This window comes from Protopterus annectens, chromosome 10.part0, assembly GCF_019279795.1.
Source record: "Protopterus annectens isolate FY-2018-M chromosome 10.part0, PAN1.0, whole genome shotgun sequence".
Classification (NCBI taxonomy): domain Eukaryota; kingdom Metazoa; phylum Chordata; order Ceratodontiformes; family Protopteridae; genus Protopterus; species Protopterus annectens.
Window position 1 is genome coordinate 1,831,605,968 of NC_056744.1, and position 17,270 is coordinate 1,831,623,237.

Sequence of the window (17,270 nt, forward strand, 5' to 3'; positions counted from 1 at the left end):
AGCATACATAGCCCATACAAATAAGGACTGGCATAGATGGACACAATAAACTCCGCTCATGCAGACATGATGCTGCACAATACAAAAGGGAAGTATTTTATTTTGTTTATATTTATTTACCAGGGTAGAGCACTGATCAATATTGACCAATTTTCAGGCTCAGCTTGGGTTTAATACAAAACATTTCAAAAACAAAAATTAAAATGTTAAAAAAAAAAAAAAAAAAAAGCTACATACTTAACATAACTTGACATCTGTTATCCTACGTCTTCAATCACCATAGGGTCTAGGATCCAACACTGGATCCGAACCGGCAACATTCAACAGATGGATCCAAGGCTCTGGCTCCTCCCTCTCCCATAATGTCCTGCTGCCCTCTAATCCCCACATCAAGTTTGCCAATGTAATCCTAAAAACTACTCCTACCAAGGTGGAAGGAAACCACTCCAACTTCCTCCACGATCGAATCAGGCAGCTGCAAATGAGCGAACTGTTTTTGGCCAGTACATTTATACGCCGATACCTTTCCAACTTAATGAAACATAGTCTATTACTAGTTCTCATACTTAAAGCATTTAAAATTTTAACTTGATTGTTTGACAATGAAAGTCTCACTATTATTAAAAAGTTTTTATAAGTACATATTTAAATATATTTTTTGATATGCGCTATGGTTTTGTATGCCTTTAAGATGTCATTATGAGGTGGGGCATGATTTTTGCATAAAACCTTCTGCATTTTTGTGGGCCAGGTTTTATCTGATGAAGTCTGGCATTGGTTTTAAGATGAAAAGCACTTAAAAGTTTTAGTTTGCTGTGTGCTCTGCGAAGTCGCTGCTTCTGTTTTTTCTGTAGTTTATGCAGCATTTAACACATGCAACTGAGACTGCATGTCCACGCTCATGCATCATCCAATATAGCAAGGAGGTTTGTAAAGCAGTGCATGCAACGACAGCTAAATGCGAGTTGACTATTGGATGTGCACTGCATCATTCAGCTCCTACAGTGCAGTTATAATAAATCACATTCTGTCACTATAACAAAAGGTCTGAAGGGCAGAGTTCTCCATTAACTACATCAGGCTCACTTTTATGTCACTTCCATGGGGATGAACGTTTAACAAATAGTGCTGTATTTAATTCAATCCCCCCCCCACACACACACACACACACACACACACACACACACACACACACACACACACACACACACACACACACACACACACACACACTGCAAGTGAGACAAAGCTAAACTCAATAACATTTCGATTAGGTAGCCAAGGTTGTGCTCATTGTATAAAGGTCTGAAGCATAGATTGTTACATAATGATTGCTGAAATAGTAGCAATAATTTTTCATTAAATATTTCTTGAGCCATTTAGTAATACAGAAAATCAAAGTTAATCAAATTAAACTGAACCACCACCTGTGAATATGAAACTTTTGTTTTTCTCTCTCCAGCTACGTCGCATGCAAGAAATGCTTGCAAAGATGCAACAACAGATGCAGCAGAGCCAGGCTGAGCAGTCAGACTCACTTTGAGCCTTCAGTGAAGAAAAGACAACACAAGCAAAGGTTTTCTTCTTGGACGTTGTACTCAAGACTGACATTCAATTTTCCCCAAAACAGGAAGCTCACAATGATGGACGAACAAAGGCACAAGTTAAACTCCGACCTACAAATTTGTGAATAATGGTGCATTTGGACAAACTTGCACATCTAATTTCTAGAACATGCTTCATTGATTAACCTGCAAGAAATAAATAAAATGGATTGAAATGTATAAACAGTAAAAGTCAGGGACCGAGTGGGGTGAACAATTCTAAAGCAACAATCAGAAAATGCTCAACTATCAGAACATATAAATTCTTTGTGGCTTTAAAAACAGAAAACTTACAACTAAAAACAAATGTTATTTTGTACACAATTATGTCCATCTACAAATGGCATCCAAAGCCAAAATGCACTTCATCACCATCTAGTGTTAATCCCTCTCTACCTTTTACCATCTTTATTACCTTTATTTTTGGCCCTGACCCACCCCTACCCGATCTTTGCCCATTCATTCCTCCTGTTACTCAAGTTTTAATCTTGGATCACGGAAAGCAGAAGTCAAGGGTCAGGGACCAGTACCCTGAGAGGACCAAGTGATTTATTCTCCCAATTCCTTACAAATGTTGGCAGACAGAAATGCTACAGTACTCCCCACAGCTGCTAATAGTGGGGCATGATGCCCTCCTTAGCTGGGTTCCCACTAGTCTTGTGACTGCACGTTAAAACGCCTTCCCCCATATGGTGCTCCTCTAGCAGGAACTATATTAATCTCCCACCCTGGGATGGGCAAGCCAGCATCAACTTTCCAGTGCCTCACCTATTAAAGGCAGCTGTTCCAACACTGTCAACTGCAAAACCCAAAAGTGCCATCACTAGCAGGTGGCACACAATGTGTCACCATCAATTCCAAACAGTATCAATTCCACCTAGAATCAGTGCTCAATCATGCCACTACCCCCACACCACCTGGCATCAGTGATTGTACCATTTACCGCCACACCACCTGGCAGTGACTGTACCATTTACCGCCACACCACCTGGCATCAGTGACCGTACCATTACCCCCACACCACCTGGCATCAGTGACCGTACCATTATCCCCCCACACCACCTGGCATCAGTGACGGTACCATTACCCCCACACCAGCTGGCATCAGTGATCATACCATTACCCCCAACCATCTGGCACGATCATACCATTATCCTGAAATCCACAGTTTGGCAGTAGTGAATTTCACAACTGGGTAGCCCTTCTATACAGGAATTGAGACAGCACGGGCAATACTAAGTAACCCCCAACACTGCTCTTCACTGTCGAGATTCACTGCTATATGCCAGCTACCAGAACCCACAGAGTCTGATCTTGGATACTCTCAACATCCACAGCTAAAGTGAGGTGTCTATTTGGACTTGGTCTAACTGCAGTGACCCAGTAAGTCGCCCTACAAAGCTTAGCTTTCCAGTGACAAGACAGTTTGAATCAACTTAGTTCTAATCAGTGTCATTTATGGGCCTAGATTCCATGCACTGCTGCTCCCAAATAAAGTACATGAGGTCATAGTGAGAAATGTCCCCTGCTTTCATTAATCTGTCCTGCGACACCACTAGCATCAGCTAAAGATGGCACTGCACTTACACCAGTGACCAGAGTCTGCCCTGTTGCAATTCATCCATAAAAGCAGTTTGATAATCCAAGACTCTGCCTTAAACTAATCCGTCACTGTTCTACAATGCTAGACTAACATCTAGATCAGTAGCCTTTTCATGTCTCACCTCTGATTCCCTCATTCACCACCTACTTTAATCTAGGTGGCAAGTACATGGCACCTTCCCTTAAATACACCAAGGGACTCATCTCAGCATCTGCTAAATAAAGGTGCAGCCATGATTTCAAGAATTACACATTAAGTACATCACCTTCCAGATGGAAGCCCCACCCCCCCACCCCTAAGACAGTGCAGACTTCTAAACAGCACACTTTTTCAATAGTCTGTAATTAAAAAAATTCTTCCAGCTCCATAATTTACAACAGAGTGAGGCTAGTCACAATCCCAAATTAACTTCCGAAAAGCATATACCGCATGGCATTTTGGCACATGGGCCTGGCCTCCACCATTCCTACTCCCAACAGCCAGATCCCAACTCAGACAACCTAATACCACTGCATGGTAGGCAATGTCTGGCATCAATTATATCCACCAAAGGACAAGCCACAAACAGTGCACCTGTGCCACTTATTAGCAGTTATGGTACCAGTGTCCTCCCCTCTGCTCAAGTAAAAGGGGACACGTGGAATATGCGCAAGTCAAACTCTGCTCTGAAGTTGTTGTTTTTCTTTCGGCTATTCCCGGTTAGGGGTCGCCAAAGTGGAACTCCAGTCCACTAATTATGGACAGTTGAAGGTTGGGCGTTGGGCTGGCACCTCGGCACCATAAAAAAAAATCAACGAAGGCACGCCCATTCACGCATGTCTTTTGAACGCCACTCTACCGCGGGGAGGACATGCAGACTCCACACAGAAGGTGCTCCAGCCGAGAATCAAATGGGACAACCTTTTGCTATGAGGCGACAATGCCACCGCTGCACCACCGCGGCTTGCTAAACTCTGCTCTGAAGTTAATATAAGGAAATTCCACCTCAACCATGTAGCAAGAAAATGAACTTGCTTTAATAAACACTCATGCAGGATGTGAGAGAAAAAAAAATGCCAGAGACAACACAACTGGCCAAGCTGCAATTACTAGTGACAAAATGACTACATATACCTTTCAGTTTCAGGGGTACACATTCTTTGCCCTTCCAAAGCTCTACTGTGCAGCATTTCCTGATCAATTTCCAAAAAAGTTCAAGCCAGGATTATGCAAGTATTAGCCATGGCCAAAGATGTTCAGGAGTTAAGCATTTCTGAAAAATATTGCTGTACATAGTTAGCTTGCTAATATCAGGATAGAACAAAATTAATTTGCACTTCATTATTTTATTATTGCTGTTTATCTTGGTAAAAAGAATTGTAAACAGTTGCTGTGAATTTTAAATAAAGGTTTGATATTGACATCTAATTTACTGCAGTCAGACCCTAATTCATTGAAGTGGAATGGTTACTTAGTCTAATAGCAGTAGAATGATTATTGAGCATCTTGTAAACCTACTTCTGTCCAACACACAAAGCAAATGAGCTGCATCTCAAACACAGAACACAGATCTCTGCAGTACCTGATTTTCACTCTCCCCCAATGTACAGCAGCAATTAAAGTCAACATCTGCACTGCCCCCATGTACAAGCAGAGGTTTTTAATCCCCAGTGCAGTCAGATCCTTACCTTTCACCAGCATTTCTATACACTGCACAGCACCTCAGGTGGAGTTCAAAGTCCTTGCTAGTGAAAGGTGAGAAATGACTGCAATGGGAACTGAAGTTCTGATTTACGCACAGGAGCAGATATGTAGGACAGGAACAATGACGGCTTCTCCACACTGATGTATTTAACTGATGGCAAATGGTGGGGTACTAACAGTAGTGTGTGATGGTGAAACCAGAATACTCAGGGACAGGTAGAGTGCAGGTATTCCCAGAATGGGATGTACTTGGTGCTGGTGAAATGCAAGGAGGTGGACAGCACCAAGTGCCCCCTTTTTCTACAGCCAGGGCCAAGTGCAATGTGGGAAAAGGACAGTACAGGCTTCTGCATAATGATGTAGAATTGCCAGTGAAGGATGAGACACTGAAGCTCCCCATTTTTAGAGACAGTGTGAGGTGGGGGAAACTGAAGACTTCCCTGCGCTGCAAAATGTTTGTGGAAGATGAGGGGACAGATAGGGGGCTTTAGTCCCTAGTACTATTTGTACACAAGTTTAAGTACCACGTGGAGTATGGAAAGCCCAGGCTTCACCACACTGATACATCTAGTGAAGCTTCCTTTGTGACCCAAATGCTGACCAACAAGCCTGCTTCATTCTCGAGCCCTTTTTCATTTCCTCCATTCCAGTAGCAAACAATTAGAGTGGGGGATTAGAAACAAGCCTTCAGTCATTCTTGCAAGACAGAATATTTACTTTAGTGCCAGGCCAAACTCCCCTTTCCTCTCACCTGCCTGGTACAGTCCCAGGACTGGACAGTGACCAGGCTACAGTGCTTGAACACCAGAGAGACCCTATGCCTAGAGGTGCAACACCCAGCTGCCCACTGCTCAGCAATACATTTCATCACTAACTACATGTACCATGAGCAGATACACCTGCACTGGACAGTAACCAGGCTCGGCCATTAGGGTTCCTCACTGGACAATAACCAGGCTCAGCCATTAGGGTACCTCACTGGACAGTAAACAGGCTCAGACATTTGGCTTCTGAAATGGTGAAGGAAGGAACCCTATATCTGAAGTATTCTGTTCAGACTCTTAGCTAAATAGAGAGTTTGTTTCCCCACATACTACTTGCCCTGGTTAGTACAATAATGTGGTCTACTACACCTGCTTGGACTCCAACCTTCTACATATTTCATTATCCAGCTAATCTGTGTTACTAGAAACTGACTATGTACATACGGTCATCTAAAGCAATGCACACAAAAACAAACAATTTGGCGCTTACACAATACAAATCTATGAAGCGTCTTCTCACTCTACACCAAGTACAGCGGGAATTTGCAAGAATTATCAGTTGTAATCACAAAAGTGAATGTTCTGGTACAAAACCCTGGAGAAAATTCCCGCTGCCAAGGAGAATCTCTGCCCCCACAACCTCAAATTCTTCCCTAACACAGTCCGTTGCAGCAGTGCTGATGAAAATCGCTCCCCATACCAAGCTGACACAGTAAAGCAGTGAAATATTTAAGACAAAAAAAGGCAGGGACATTTCAGTTGCACAATTTTATTAGTTTCTTGACGACAAACTGTTGCCTTCATTTAAAAAAACTTCATACAAAACTATTTTACTATCTACCTACATTATCAAACAAAAGTAGGCATTTAAAAACTCAGAATTCAATGTTAAATAATCTTGAGTTTGTCTTGCTAGTTTTTAAGGCCAGTGATAATGCACTATTATTTGTTTCCCAAGGTCAGTGATAATGCACTATTCATCCCTCACAGAAATGTAACACCAGACATAGTCTTTGAAGCAGCTTATGAAAGTGCAGAGGGAAGCACTGCAAGGCACAAGTGTGACCATGACTGGCCACATAGATTTTTAATTGACAGGGGGTCCCAACGCCCTCTAAGCATACACTACATGTCCCCCAAACATGCTGCCTTCTGACAAAATGAAAGCATCACAATTGAAAAAAATAAAACGTTACAACAAAATATGAATTTTAAAAAAGATCAACAAGCTTGCTCCACTCATACAGTGTGAAACCAAGCTCAATGTTCTTCAAGGCCTCTTGAAGGCAAGATTAACAAGTTGCAAGAAATTAAATGCAAAATGTGCAATTTTCAAGTGCTTTAATGTTAAGGAGTCTTTTTTAATGCCAAAGAGTAAAGCACCCCCCATGTCTCCAAGGGTCCATGACAAAGTAACTGAACTGGGTTAAAATAAGTCAAGTTCTGCACTCAGTGTGGACTGACTACAAGCCTAACTCATTTTTATATTCTATTACTGAACTCTGACTCTGCCTACGGCCACCCCTTCATAAACAGCAAGTTGAGCAGCCAACATACTTTAACACAACTTATAAAAATGGCAAACTTCTCTAAAACAGCCATTTCCCCAGTCTTACCCACACACACAATGCCCCTCCCCTTGGGGGAGAGAATCCGGTCCAAACATGACACAGAATGTAGGGTGAACACTGGGTCAGATCAGTCTGTGTATTCAGTATATTTCTTAGCCAAGCCATGCACTTTGCTAGCAGGGTATTTCTGTTTATTCAGTTCCACCTTACGCAAGACTGCTTGGGGCAAGTCGACATGGCATTTCTCAGCCAGCTCTACAAGATAGATTAAAACATCACTCAGCTCATGGGCCAGCTGCTCTTGTTCCTTCTCCGTCCAATCAGGGAGTCCCTCTGCAACTTCTCCTTTCCACTGACTGCAAATAAAAGGAAATATGATTAAAACAAAGTAAAGACCCAAGAAAAAAAAATTCCAACAATGCATCTAAACGTTAAGTGCTATGAAGGAGGAAATAGTCGGGGGGCAATTGGTACAGAAGATTAAGGCTGTGAGCAAGCCACTTAACCAAATAGCGCTACGCTGCTCAGTGGTGTCCTGGACCATAAGCAGCTACTCATCAATCTATGGGAAGAAATCTGAGAACACACTCCTGATCACAGGAGGTCACTCTGGATTCATAAAACCCCTTCAGGACTCCATGAGTAAACAGAATATCGGTTAATTGGTCCCAGACTGGCAGTCCATTACAAAGAATTAAATGCTTGGCCCAAACAGTCTGCAAATGGCAACCAACTGTAAAGGGCACACAAGCTTTGACGTAATGCAGACGCTGCCCCTACCTCACCCCTAACAAGGGAGTTCTTAAAATATTCAACGCAAAACCGGTATCAATTTCAATTCTGAGTCAAGTTTTCTGCAACACATTTAAAAAAAAAAAAAAAAGTTTGTTTAACCTCACCACCAGAGGACTATGTTTGGGAAGCAGCCTTGGAAAAGAAGATACCATCCAAGGAGAAGGCGAGTGTCAGCAAGGGTAGGAATGCAGACGTTACCATAGTGACAGCTGGGGTAGGAATGCAGACGTTACCATTAGTGCCAGCTGGGGTAGGAATGCAGACGTTACCATGGTGACAGCTGGGGTAGGAATGCAGACGTTACCATAGTGACAGCTGGGGTAGGAATGCAGACGTTACCATAGTGACAGCTGGGGTAGGAATGCAGACGTTACCATAGTGACAGCTGGGGTAGGAATGCAGATGTTACCATTAGTGCCAGCACAGCACAAGATATATTTTATGGGTGGGGTCTTGACAGCATTCTGGCTCATTTTTACTGAGGAGCAGGTGTGCATGAACAAAGATGGGTAGCCCAACCTAAGCTACACACATTCCTGCCACAGTCCTTCATGGGCAAAGATAAGATATTAGATGCTCCAAGGTACGGACTGCATAAAATGATACAGCTTGCTACACAAAGCCAATTACAACTCGGGAATCATAAAACTAGAAGTTATTATGGATCATGCTGTTTTTTTCTCCCAACTATCTCCTTTAAGGGCATGCATAGCTTACAGTGGACAAACTACTCTGCTCAACTCCCACAGTACAGTATCGAGTTACCCCCAACGCCAGTCGGCTCCCATAGTACAGTATCCAGTTACCCCCAATGCCAGTCAACTCCCATAGTACAGTATCCAGTTACCCAACACCAATCAATGTTCATAAGATAAGCTCAAAGCCTAGAAAGGCTTTGAAAAAGCTTGCCACCAACAAAAGTTGGATCAAACCCTATCCCCAACCCCTTCATCGCTGTTGGTATAACCAACATCTCCGCACACCTGATGCGGTAAGGCAATAAATTCCACCTTAAACCAGCTCTGGCATGGAAAAAAATCTAGAACAAATTTTTATCCCTAAATTATTTTCAAACAAGTTGCTATTTCTAGTTTCATAATTGTATTAATCCTCACACAAACACTAAATGCTTCATATTTCAAAACATAATAGTAATCAAATCACATCTCAATCTATAAGAAATAGACAGGAATTTCTCTAATGTAGTCCTATAATGCCGCTCTTTATAGCCCTTACTTTTAGACACTCTAATCTGACAGATTTGTGATTCAGTAAAAACAAACCGAAGGTCCATATTCTATCAAAGGTTTCATAATAGCCTTAAAAAAAGGAATAAGTACTGTAAATCACGATTTGTTAACGCATGTAAGATATTCTTAAATTTCCCTGTAATCTAACATCTGTCACATGCTGTTCAAAAAACGACAATTACACAGTCGTAATAGTATGCAACATTTTAATCTCCAAATGACAATACAACCTTCCATGGATAACTACTCATCAGCTAAACAGGAAGAATCTTTAGTCTCTCACCAAGAAATGAATACTCTCACCTTACACAAAGCAAGTTGGCTACAAGTTACCGAGACAGCAACCTTTCCGTTGCCAACGCCTACTCAGCCTTTAAATAAAGCAATCACCGTCTGTGAAGCACAATTTAGGGTAAGATCACTTAAGAATGGATGGACAAAGGCCTCAGTCTGGTTCAATACCTCAATTTTTTTGCAGAATAAACACTGCAGCAAAAGAGGGGTTCTGATCCCCCACCCCAAACAGGTCATCCTTTGCCTGACATGTTCAAACAAAGGTCCCATTTGCCAAAGTTGGGGTACTTCTGCAACCCTATGAGCTGCCACCAGGGTATAATTTTCATTGTGTCCTTGCCAAAATTTCCCTTACTCAGCATACAACCACCTCCTTACGTCCCACCTGTCTAAAAAGCCACTGGCTTAATGGGTCTAAACCATACAAAGCTTAATTAAAAATGCTTCTAAGAAAACAAAAACAGTGTTTGCCAATTAGAACAGCTCGTTTACAAATCAAAAGTGAGTAAAAACAGCTGCGATGCTGATGCCCATGAGAAAAAACTGTTAAGTGTAGATGTTTGAAATTTAAGCTACAACTAAACCAGCTTTCACTAAAGACTGTAAGCAAACAACCCCTGTAATTAAGCTTTTAATCAAAAGGGTTAGCTTGATGCTTACTTGACTTAGAAGTATTACCAGATGTATCAGTTTCCCCAACACAGCCAGCACTCACACATTTCTAGGTGTTCACCAATTACACATACATCCTTCGAGTATTGGAAGGTGTAACCCCACCTTCAAGCAGCAACTTCCCAGTATTGTGAAGCATCATAGTTGTACATAAAATGCCCCCTATTCGTCGCAACGGTACGCAAACAGCTCATGTCAACAGCCCTTTACCTTCCTTGGTGTATATGTATCCATCTAAATCATTAGCTGCGTCAACAGCCCTTTACCTGCCTTGGCCTATTATGTATCCATCTAAATCATTTGCTGCGTCAACAGCCCTTTACCTTCCTTGGCCTACATGTATCCATCTAAATCATTCACTGCAACCTATCAGCTTTGAGATACTGACCAGCATGAACACCAACCGTAACAGGCTCATCCGTCTAACGATCCCCAGAGTGTTTATACGCCTAGCAATGCAATCTAACCAAGGTCTGTCCCAGGGTACCTTGGACACCTAAAAGGTGGGTATGTTAGTAAGGAAGTAGCCAAGGGTTATGTGGGGGGGGGGGGTTAGGTGAAGATTAATTTGCTTACTGCCAGCCTCTGTCCAAAGAACACAGGGGGCCAAACTGGGAGTGAATTTGCGATTTCCCAACCAATGACCAAGGTTTTGTTTGAAATGGGTCAAGGATGAATTCTGGTTCACATGGATGGGGAGCTTTTTCCATAGTGTGGGGATCCAGTGTCTTTCTAGCATGTTCTATATGTCGCAGGCAAAGTTCAGGCCCTTAAATCTAGTGTTTATGATGCAATTTGTTTTGCAATGTGCAAGAGAGCCATCAAACCTGGGTCTAGGGATGCCTTTTATGCCCACGCAGATCGCCCCTCATTAACTTGTAGGAGACAAAGTAATGAGAGAGGTCCTTAAAGCCATTTGTGTAGGACAGAGTATTCATACCTTATTTTCTCCTGAATAGGAACCTTTGACAGCATTCCAACTGTTGCAAGTGCCTGGTTAGGTACATGCCAAAGGGAGCCTTGTACTGAATGATGGGTCTGACAAGGGCAGAGCACAGTGGTACTATAACTTCCTTGGACCGTACCCCTGCTTATGAGTTGGGCAACAGAATGATTTTGATCTTATCTTGGCTATGTGTGAGTGACACCCAGATCACCTTTTTTTGCAGATGGATTAACTAACTTGGCTGGACAGTTTCTCAAACGGGACTGTAATGCATTTCTTCGCATGGCATTTTAATCCATGGCTTTGGTACCAATCATTTTTTGTGCCAGACCCCCTTGTAGGATGCTGGTCTCCTGGGGGGAAATCTATACTCCCAATTTACAGTCATCTGCTAACCTGGGGAGCCAGAGGTCTTTGACACTGTCTTGACTTCAGAGAAGTACATGCCAAACTGGAGTGGGCTCAACACAGAGCCCAGAGGTACTCCACTGATTAATGGTCTCCTTGTGGAGATGGTCTCACCGGTCCCGACTTCTTGGTTCCCACCTTTCAGCCAGCGAGAGTTTGACAATATCACCGAAGTGGGGTATTGTACCGTACTGAATACCTAGGCGGTATGCACAGTTTTACCCTCATCCATAACTTTAGTGACCTTCAAGGAAGTTTTCCAAGCTGAGTAGGCAAGACCTTCCCTTACAGTGATTTGTTGAGGTTTCTATGTACAAGGTGGCATTCAATGAATCACGTTTCACAATTTTACAGCTTGTCCTTACTTTTTTGGGACTTTTTTTTTTTTAATAGAAAAAAAACCTTGATGCACTCTGTATTAAACCATGGCCCCAAAAAATTTAGCTTTTCCAGTTGTGACATTACCATATGGTAATGCAAGCTATGTTTATATTTACTGAGGCACCTTAGCGCATGCGCAGTGGTGAGTAATGCGAGCTGTTCATATTCAATGAGGCACATTTGTACATGCGCACTGGTGGGTAATGCGAGCCATGTTCATATTTACTAAGGCACCTTAGCGCATGCACAGTGGTGGGTAATGCAAGCTGTTCATATTCAATAAGGCACATTAGTGCATGCACCGTGGTGGGTAATGCAAGCTATGTCCATATTCAATACGGCACATTAGTGCATGCACCTTGGTGTGTAATGCGAGCTGTTCATATTCAATGAGGCACATTTGTACATGCGCACTGGTGGGTAATGCAAGCTATGTTCATATTTAATGAGGCACCTTAGCGCATGCGCAGTGGTGCACCCATTAAGTCTATGGTAAGCATTAGATGCTTTTCCTGTGCCTGTGTCACTGAGGTTAAACTTTGTTTTTTCTCAGTGGTGTCAGTGCAAGGGAAAACTCCAAAAGTTTTACAATTAATTTTAAATATTAACATTGTGACCAAAAGGCTTCCTGATGGTGCTGTTCATGAGTTTATGCACTGCATGCAGTTCTGCTAATGTACATTTTAAAACACTGGCAAGTCACTTTAACAAAGCCAAACTGGGATGGGTCCATTGTAGATTGTCAATATAGCCAAGTACAATAAATAAAAACTACTAAAACCACACACTCGAGGCCGCAGAGATTCAGACAAACCAAAAACTACTAAAACCACACACTCGAGGCTGCAGAGATTCAGACAAAACCAAAAACTACTAAAACCACACACTCGAGGCCGCAGAGATTCAGACAAACCGAAAACTACTAAAACCACACACTCGAGGCCGCAGAGATTCAGACAAACCGAAAACTACTAAAACCACACACTCGAGGCCGCAGAGATTCAGACAAACCGAAAACTACTAAAACCACACACTCAAGGCCGCAGAGATTCAGACAAACCAAAAACTACTAAAACCACACACTCAAGGCCGCAGAGATTCAGACAAACCAAAAACTACTAAAACCACACACTCGAGGCCGCACAGATTCAGACAAACCAAAAACTACTAAAACCACACACTCGAGGCCGCAGAGATTCAGACAAACCAAAAACTACTAAAACCACACACTCGAGGCCGCAGAGATTCAGACAAACCAACTCCAGCAATACAAATGTTGATTAGCATTTTCATTTTATTCAATAATAAAACTTCAACAATGTCCTTGTTGATCATTTACATTTGTCAGTTGATGGTCCATCCTCATGAAGAATGACCGTTGTGACCCTCCATTCATCTGGCACGTAACCAGTTTTGAGGCTGTAGCTGGAGTGCCTCAAGTGGTCCTGCTAGGTCATGTTTTAGTCTGTTTAGGAGGCAACTGGGGATATTGTTGGGGCCCACTAAAGTAGTGTCTATGGGGGATATGTTAGAAGAGATTTTACAAGGGGGTACTGTGGGGGGAACTTGGATCTAAATTTGTCAGTCAGTAGATTCACTACATCACCCTGGTCAGTGAAGGTTGTGCCATTTATTACCGGTTCTAAATACTATAGATTTGTTACCTTTACAGTTTCTACCATAGCTTAAAAAAAAAATTAAAAAAGAAGTATAAAAAACGTGCGATTATCCTTAGCATGGGAGGTTAAGCAGACCTTGTAATTGATGGACTGCATTACACCTCTTTTCATAACTGACCTCAGAGCTCTTCTCTAAAAGAGTTGCTCTGTCTGGTTTTGGTCATGACTTTTTTTTTGCTCTACATCCTGCTAAGGTAAGAATTCTATCAGTGGGGTTCATTTTTGGTGTTAGATTTGGAATTGGCTCTCAAAGGTACAGCAGCCTCAACGCAGCCATTTACATATTTTTACAGGGTTTCTGTGAATACGTATGCACAGGTAGCCTGGTATACACATATGAACACCCCCAAGGACCACTAGGGCCTTTGTAAGTTTAGCTGTGCAAACCCAAATGTGCCCCATAAGTTACAGGTTTTAGATGTTTACATAAGGGTGATTGTTGGGTTACAAGATTTACTGAACCTTTGCCCAGAGATGTGGGTGTCAGACCAGGGGTGATTTTTCTACTTCACATCCAAAGGTCCAAGTTGCATTTAAATAGGGTTAGGGAGGGGACTTTGTGTCATATGGATGGGAAGCCTGTTCCAGACAAAGGGAATTCTGAGAGACATACCTGTCTCTCCAACGTCTCCCATTATTTTGCAAGCAACATTCAGGTCTACTAGATCTAATGCAGTTTGTTTTGCAGAGAAGAAAAAGATTCATGAAAACAGGGTCCAGGGATGCCTTTTATGACAGGCATAGATAACCTCTTTGTAGTCTGAGAGAGACAAGAGTATAAAAAGATAAGGGTTTCAAGTGGCCCACATAGCATGCTCTGCATTCTTTTTGGAGGGAACCTTTATGGACATCCAGTTGTTGCAGTTTTCTGGTCAGGTACATACTGAAGGGGGCATTATACTCAATGATGGTCTGATAAGGACAGATTATAGTGGTGCAATGACTTCAGGGTTTGAAGAAGCCATGAATATTGACAAACCACTGCTTAATGGTAACTATTCTAGAGCAAGTACATCCTAACCGTTACAGGTTTAGTTGGAATTTCGAAGCAGCTTTGTGGTCCAAGCTCACCAGTAAGGATGGCATGACACAGGGAAGGGTGCAATGCTCTCCCATGCCGTTGAGTAGTAGATCAGTGTTTGCATCCTCTGGTTGCAATGGCCTCTATTTGGTCCAGTAAAGTCCAGGAAAAGTGCCTACGAGTCACAAGCAGTGTACTTTCATCTATACAGAGGTAGTTAAAGTCTCCCATAACTAGGGTATTTGGTTGGATGATGAGCTCCTGAAATGGCACTGTGACAAATTACCATTACTGTTACTAGTTATCGTGTTAGTAAACATTTCATCACACAATTATTGCAAGAAACATTTCCCGTAGTATTACTAGAAAGCAAGCAGTTTACCAACTCATTTTGTATGGTGCTTTACTATGGCAAAGGTTCACTTTATAAAATCTTGTGTAAAGCACATCTTAACTCAATTTGGTACATACTTTATTGCTTGCGGGACAGGCTGTGCCTTAAAAAGAGGTCCACAGACAATCTACCCAACTGACAAACCTAAAACAATATGCACAGAAGCAGTTGTCAAAGTATACGAGAAGGCAGTGATCAGCATGGGTCCTAAAGCCCTTTTTAAAATCAAAGCCCCCCCCCCCCAAAAAAAAAAAAGTACTACTGGTATTTTGAAGACAGTTGAACTCCATTGCTAACAGACTAGGTTTGTCAGTAAGCCAGTTTGCTATCCAGTAGGTAACCTAACATAGGAGTTAACCATTTAGTTTGACTAGCTTACAGAAAATACCAGAAAGTGAGATGATTTAAAAATGCCCTGACTAGGTCCAAGTAGACAGTGAGAAACAATATGCCACGGTCTAGTGTGCGTCTACGCTTGCATACACACACATGGGGTATCCATCTTCCATGCCAGATGTTATGTCTCTCTGGAACACAGAGGAAAGGGAAAGATCTACCAGAGGAATATCCCACCGATGAAGTGTGTCCAGAAACACATCTCTGTAAAGCATCCATTCATGAGCCTGCGTTTTGGACCTACTCTGAGAGTCCTGCCACTAGATTGTGCTCTGAAGGAATGCATACTGCCTGAAGAGTTAACTTATGACCGAGAGCCACCTCCAAAGCCTGAAGAGCCATCCTGCAGAGGAGGTAAGATTTTGTGCCTCCCTGCTTATGTCATTTGTTAACCGGGCTAGTCCAACTGGATACATGTCCATTTTCAGTGGAGGCCCGGGGAGAAAAGCTCCAAGTGCAAAGACATTCTATAATACATAATTAAAATATACAGAACAAAAAACTGTCAGCCTTCTTTTAGTGCCGTCTGTGTACACCTTCAAGAGACCTGGACAGAACATGGGGGTGAAAAGCCTGAAGGGCAAGAATCAGAGCCCTCATCTCTGATGTTGATATGGTCAAACTTCTGATGGGGGGGGGCATTGACCCTGAACTTTCAGGTGACCAAAAGAAGCCCACCACCTCATGCCCGAGTCATCAGTGAACAGTTCTTGAAAAGGGACTGGAGGCCGAAAGGGCAGGCTTGGGTTGAGGGCAAATTGTGAATCCACCACTCTAATTCTTTCTTGAGATAGAGAAGAGGCACACAAACTTGAGAGGACGACAATGTTGCAGCCAAACTGAGTTGTGGTACCACAGAAGCTTCCTCATATGCTGGCAAGAGGGAGTATGATATAGAAGAGGCCATGATCCTAGGGCCTGAAGAAACTCCCTGGCTGGAATGACAGTCAAAAGGAAAGACACTAAAAGAAGGCCGACAAAGACAACATTTGGAGGCAGAAGACAGGCCAACATTTGAAATGTCTGAATCCTGCATCCATGATACCCAGAGAGGAGTCAGGATGGACTTTTGAAAGTCAATAGTGAACCCCAGACTTGGAAGGAGAGAGATGGTGAACTCAGCCTGTGACAGGCGACTGGGAGAAGGTACCTGAAGCAACAGGTCATCTAGATAAGGAAAAAAAAAAAAAAAAAAATCTGAATACCTTGGAGCCTGCAGAAAGCAATCACATGAGCTAGGCATTTTGTGAATACACTTGCCAAAGGGCAAAACAAAGAACTGAAAATGAAAGGAAGATACAGAGAAACCTTTCCTGAAAGAGTGAATGAGGATATAAAACGGGAGTATCTGTCAAATCCAAAAGACGCCAGAAAAGCCTGACAGTAAAAGAAGAAACGGGGATCAAAGAGTAAGAGCCAGAATAGGTTTGCCCAACTGCCCTCCTTTCAAGGAACCAGATACATCCTGGAATAAAAACCCAGTCCCATTTGGGAAGGGGGGGGGCAGGTTGAATGGTTCCTTAGTTCAGCATGTATCTTAGAACCTCTGGGAAATGAGGAAGTTACTCTAGAGGAGGTTGATGAATCCCTGAAAGAGGAGGGAGAGATTCCCATATAATAACCCTGACAGATGATAAAAGAACACAAGAGACTGAAGTGATGAGACACCAATTTGGAAGACAAAGGAACATGGTCTAAGAGAAGGGGGTGAACTGTCAAAGAGAAACATGTTTATCAGATAAAAGCTTCTGGGCCACAGAGGTCTGGAGAAACCTTAGCAGAAGGGGCCCACCTACCACCCTTCCTGCC

The 17,270-nt window shown here is 42.6% G+C and overlaps 2 protein-coding genes across 4 annotated transcripts in view; one reads left to right on the forward strand and one right to left on the reverse strand.

Moving 5' to 3' along the window:
- LOC122814076 (septin-4-like) overlaps window positions 1–3,970 on the forward strand; it is a 235,701-nt gene extending 231,731 nt beyond the window's left edge. The window contains exon 11 of the mRNA XM_044086688.1: window positions 1,463–3,970. Coding sequence (XP_043942623.1) covers window positions 1,463–1,543 — 81 coding nt within the window. The 3' untranslated portion in view covers window positions 1,544–3,970. The remainder of the gene's footprint in view (window positions 1–1,462) is intronic.
- Window positions 3,971–6,407: 2,437 nt separating this feature from the next.
- Window positions 6,408–17,270, reverse strand: part of DCTPP1 (dCTP pyrophosphatase 1) — a 33,133-nt gene continuing 22,270 nt past the window's right edge. For all 3 annotated transcript variants that reach the window (XM_044086691.1, XM_044086690.1, XM_044086689.1), the window contains exon 4: window positions 6,408–7,581. In XM_044086691.1, the coding sequence (XP_043942626.1) occupies window positions 7,353–7,581 (229 nt within the window). In that variant the 3' untranslated portion in view covers window positions 6,408–7,352. The remainder of the gene's footprint in view (window positions 7,582–17,270) is intronic.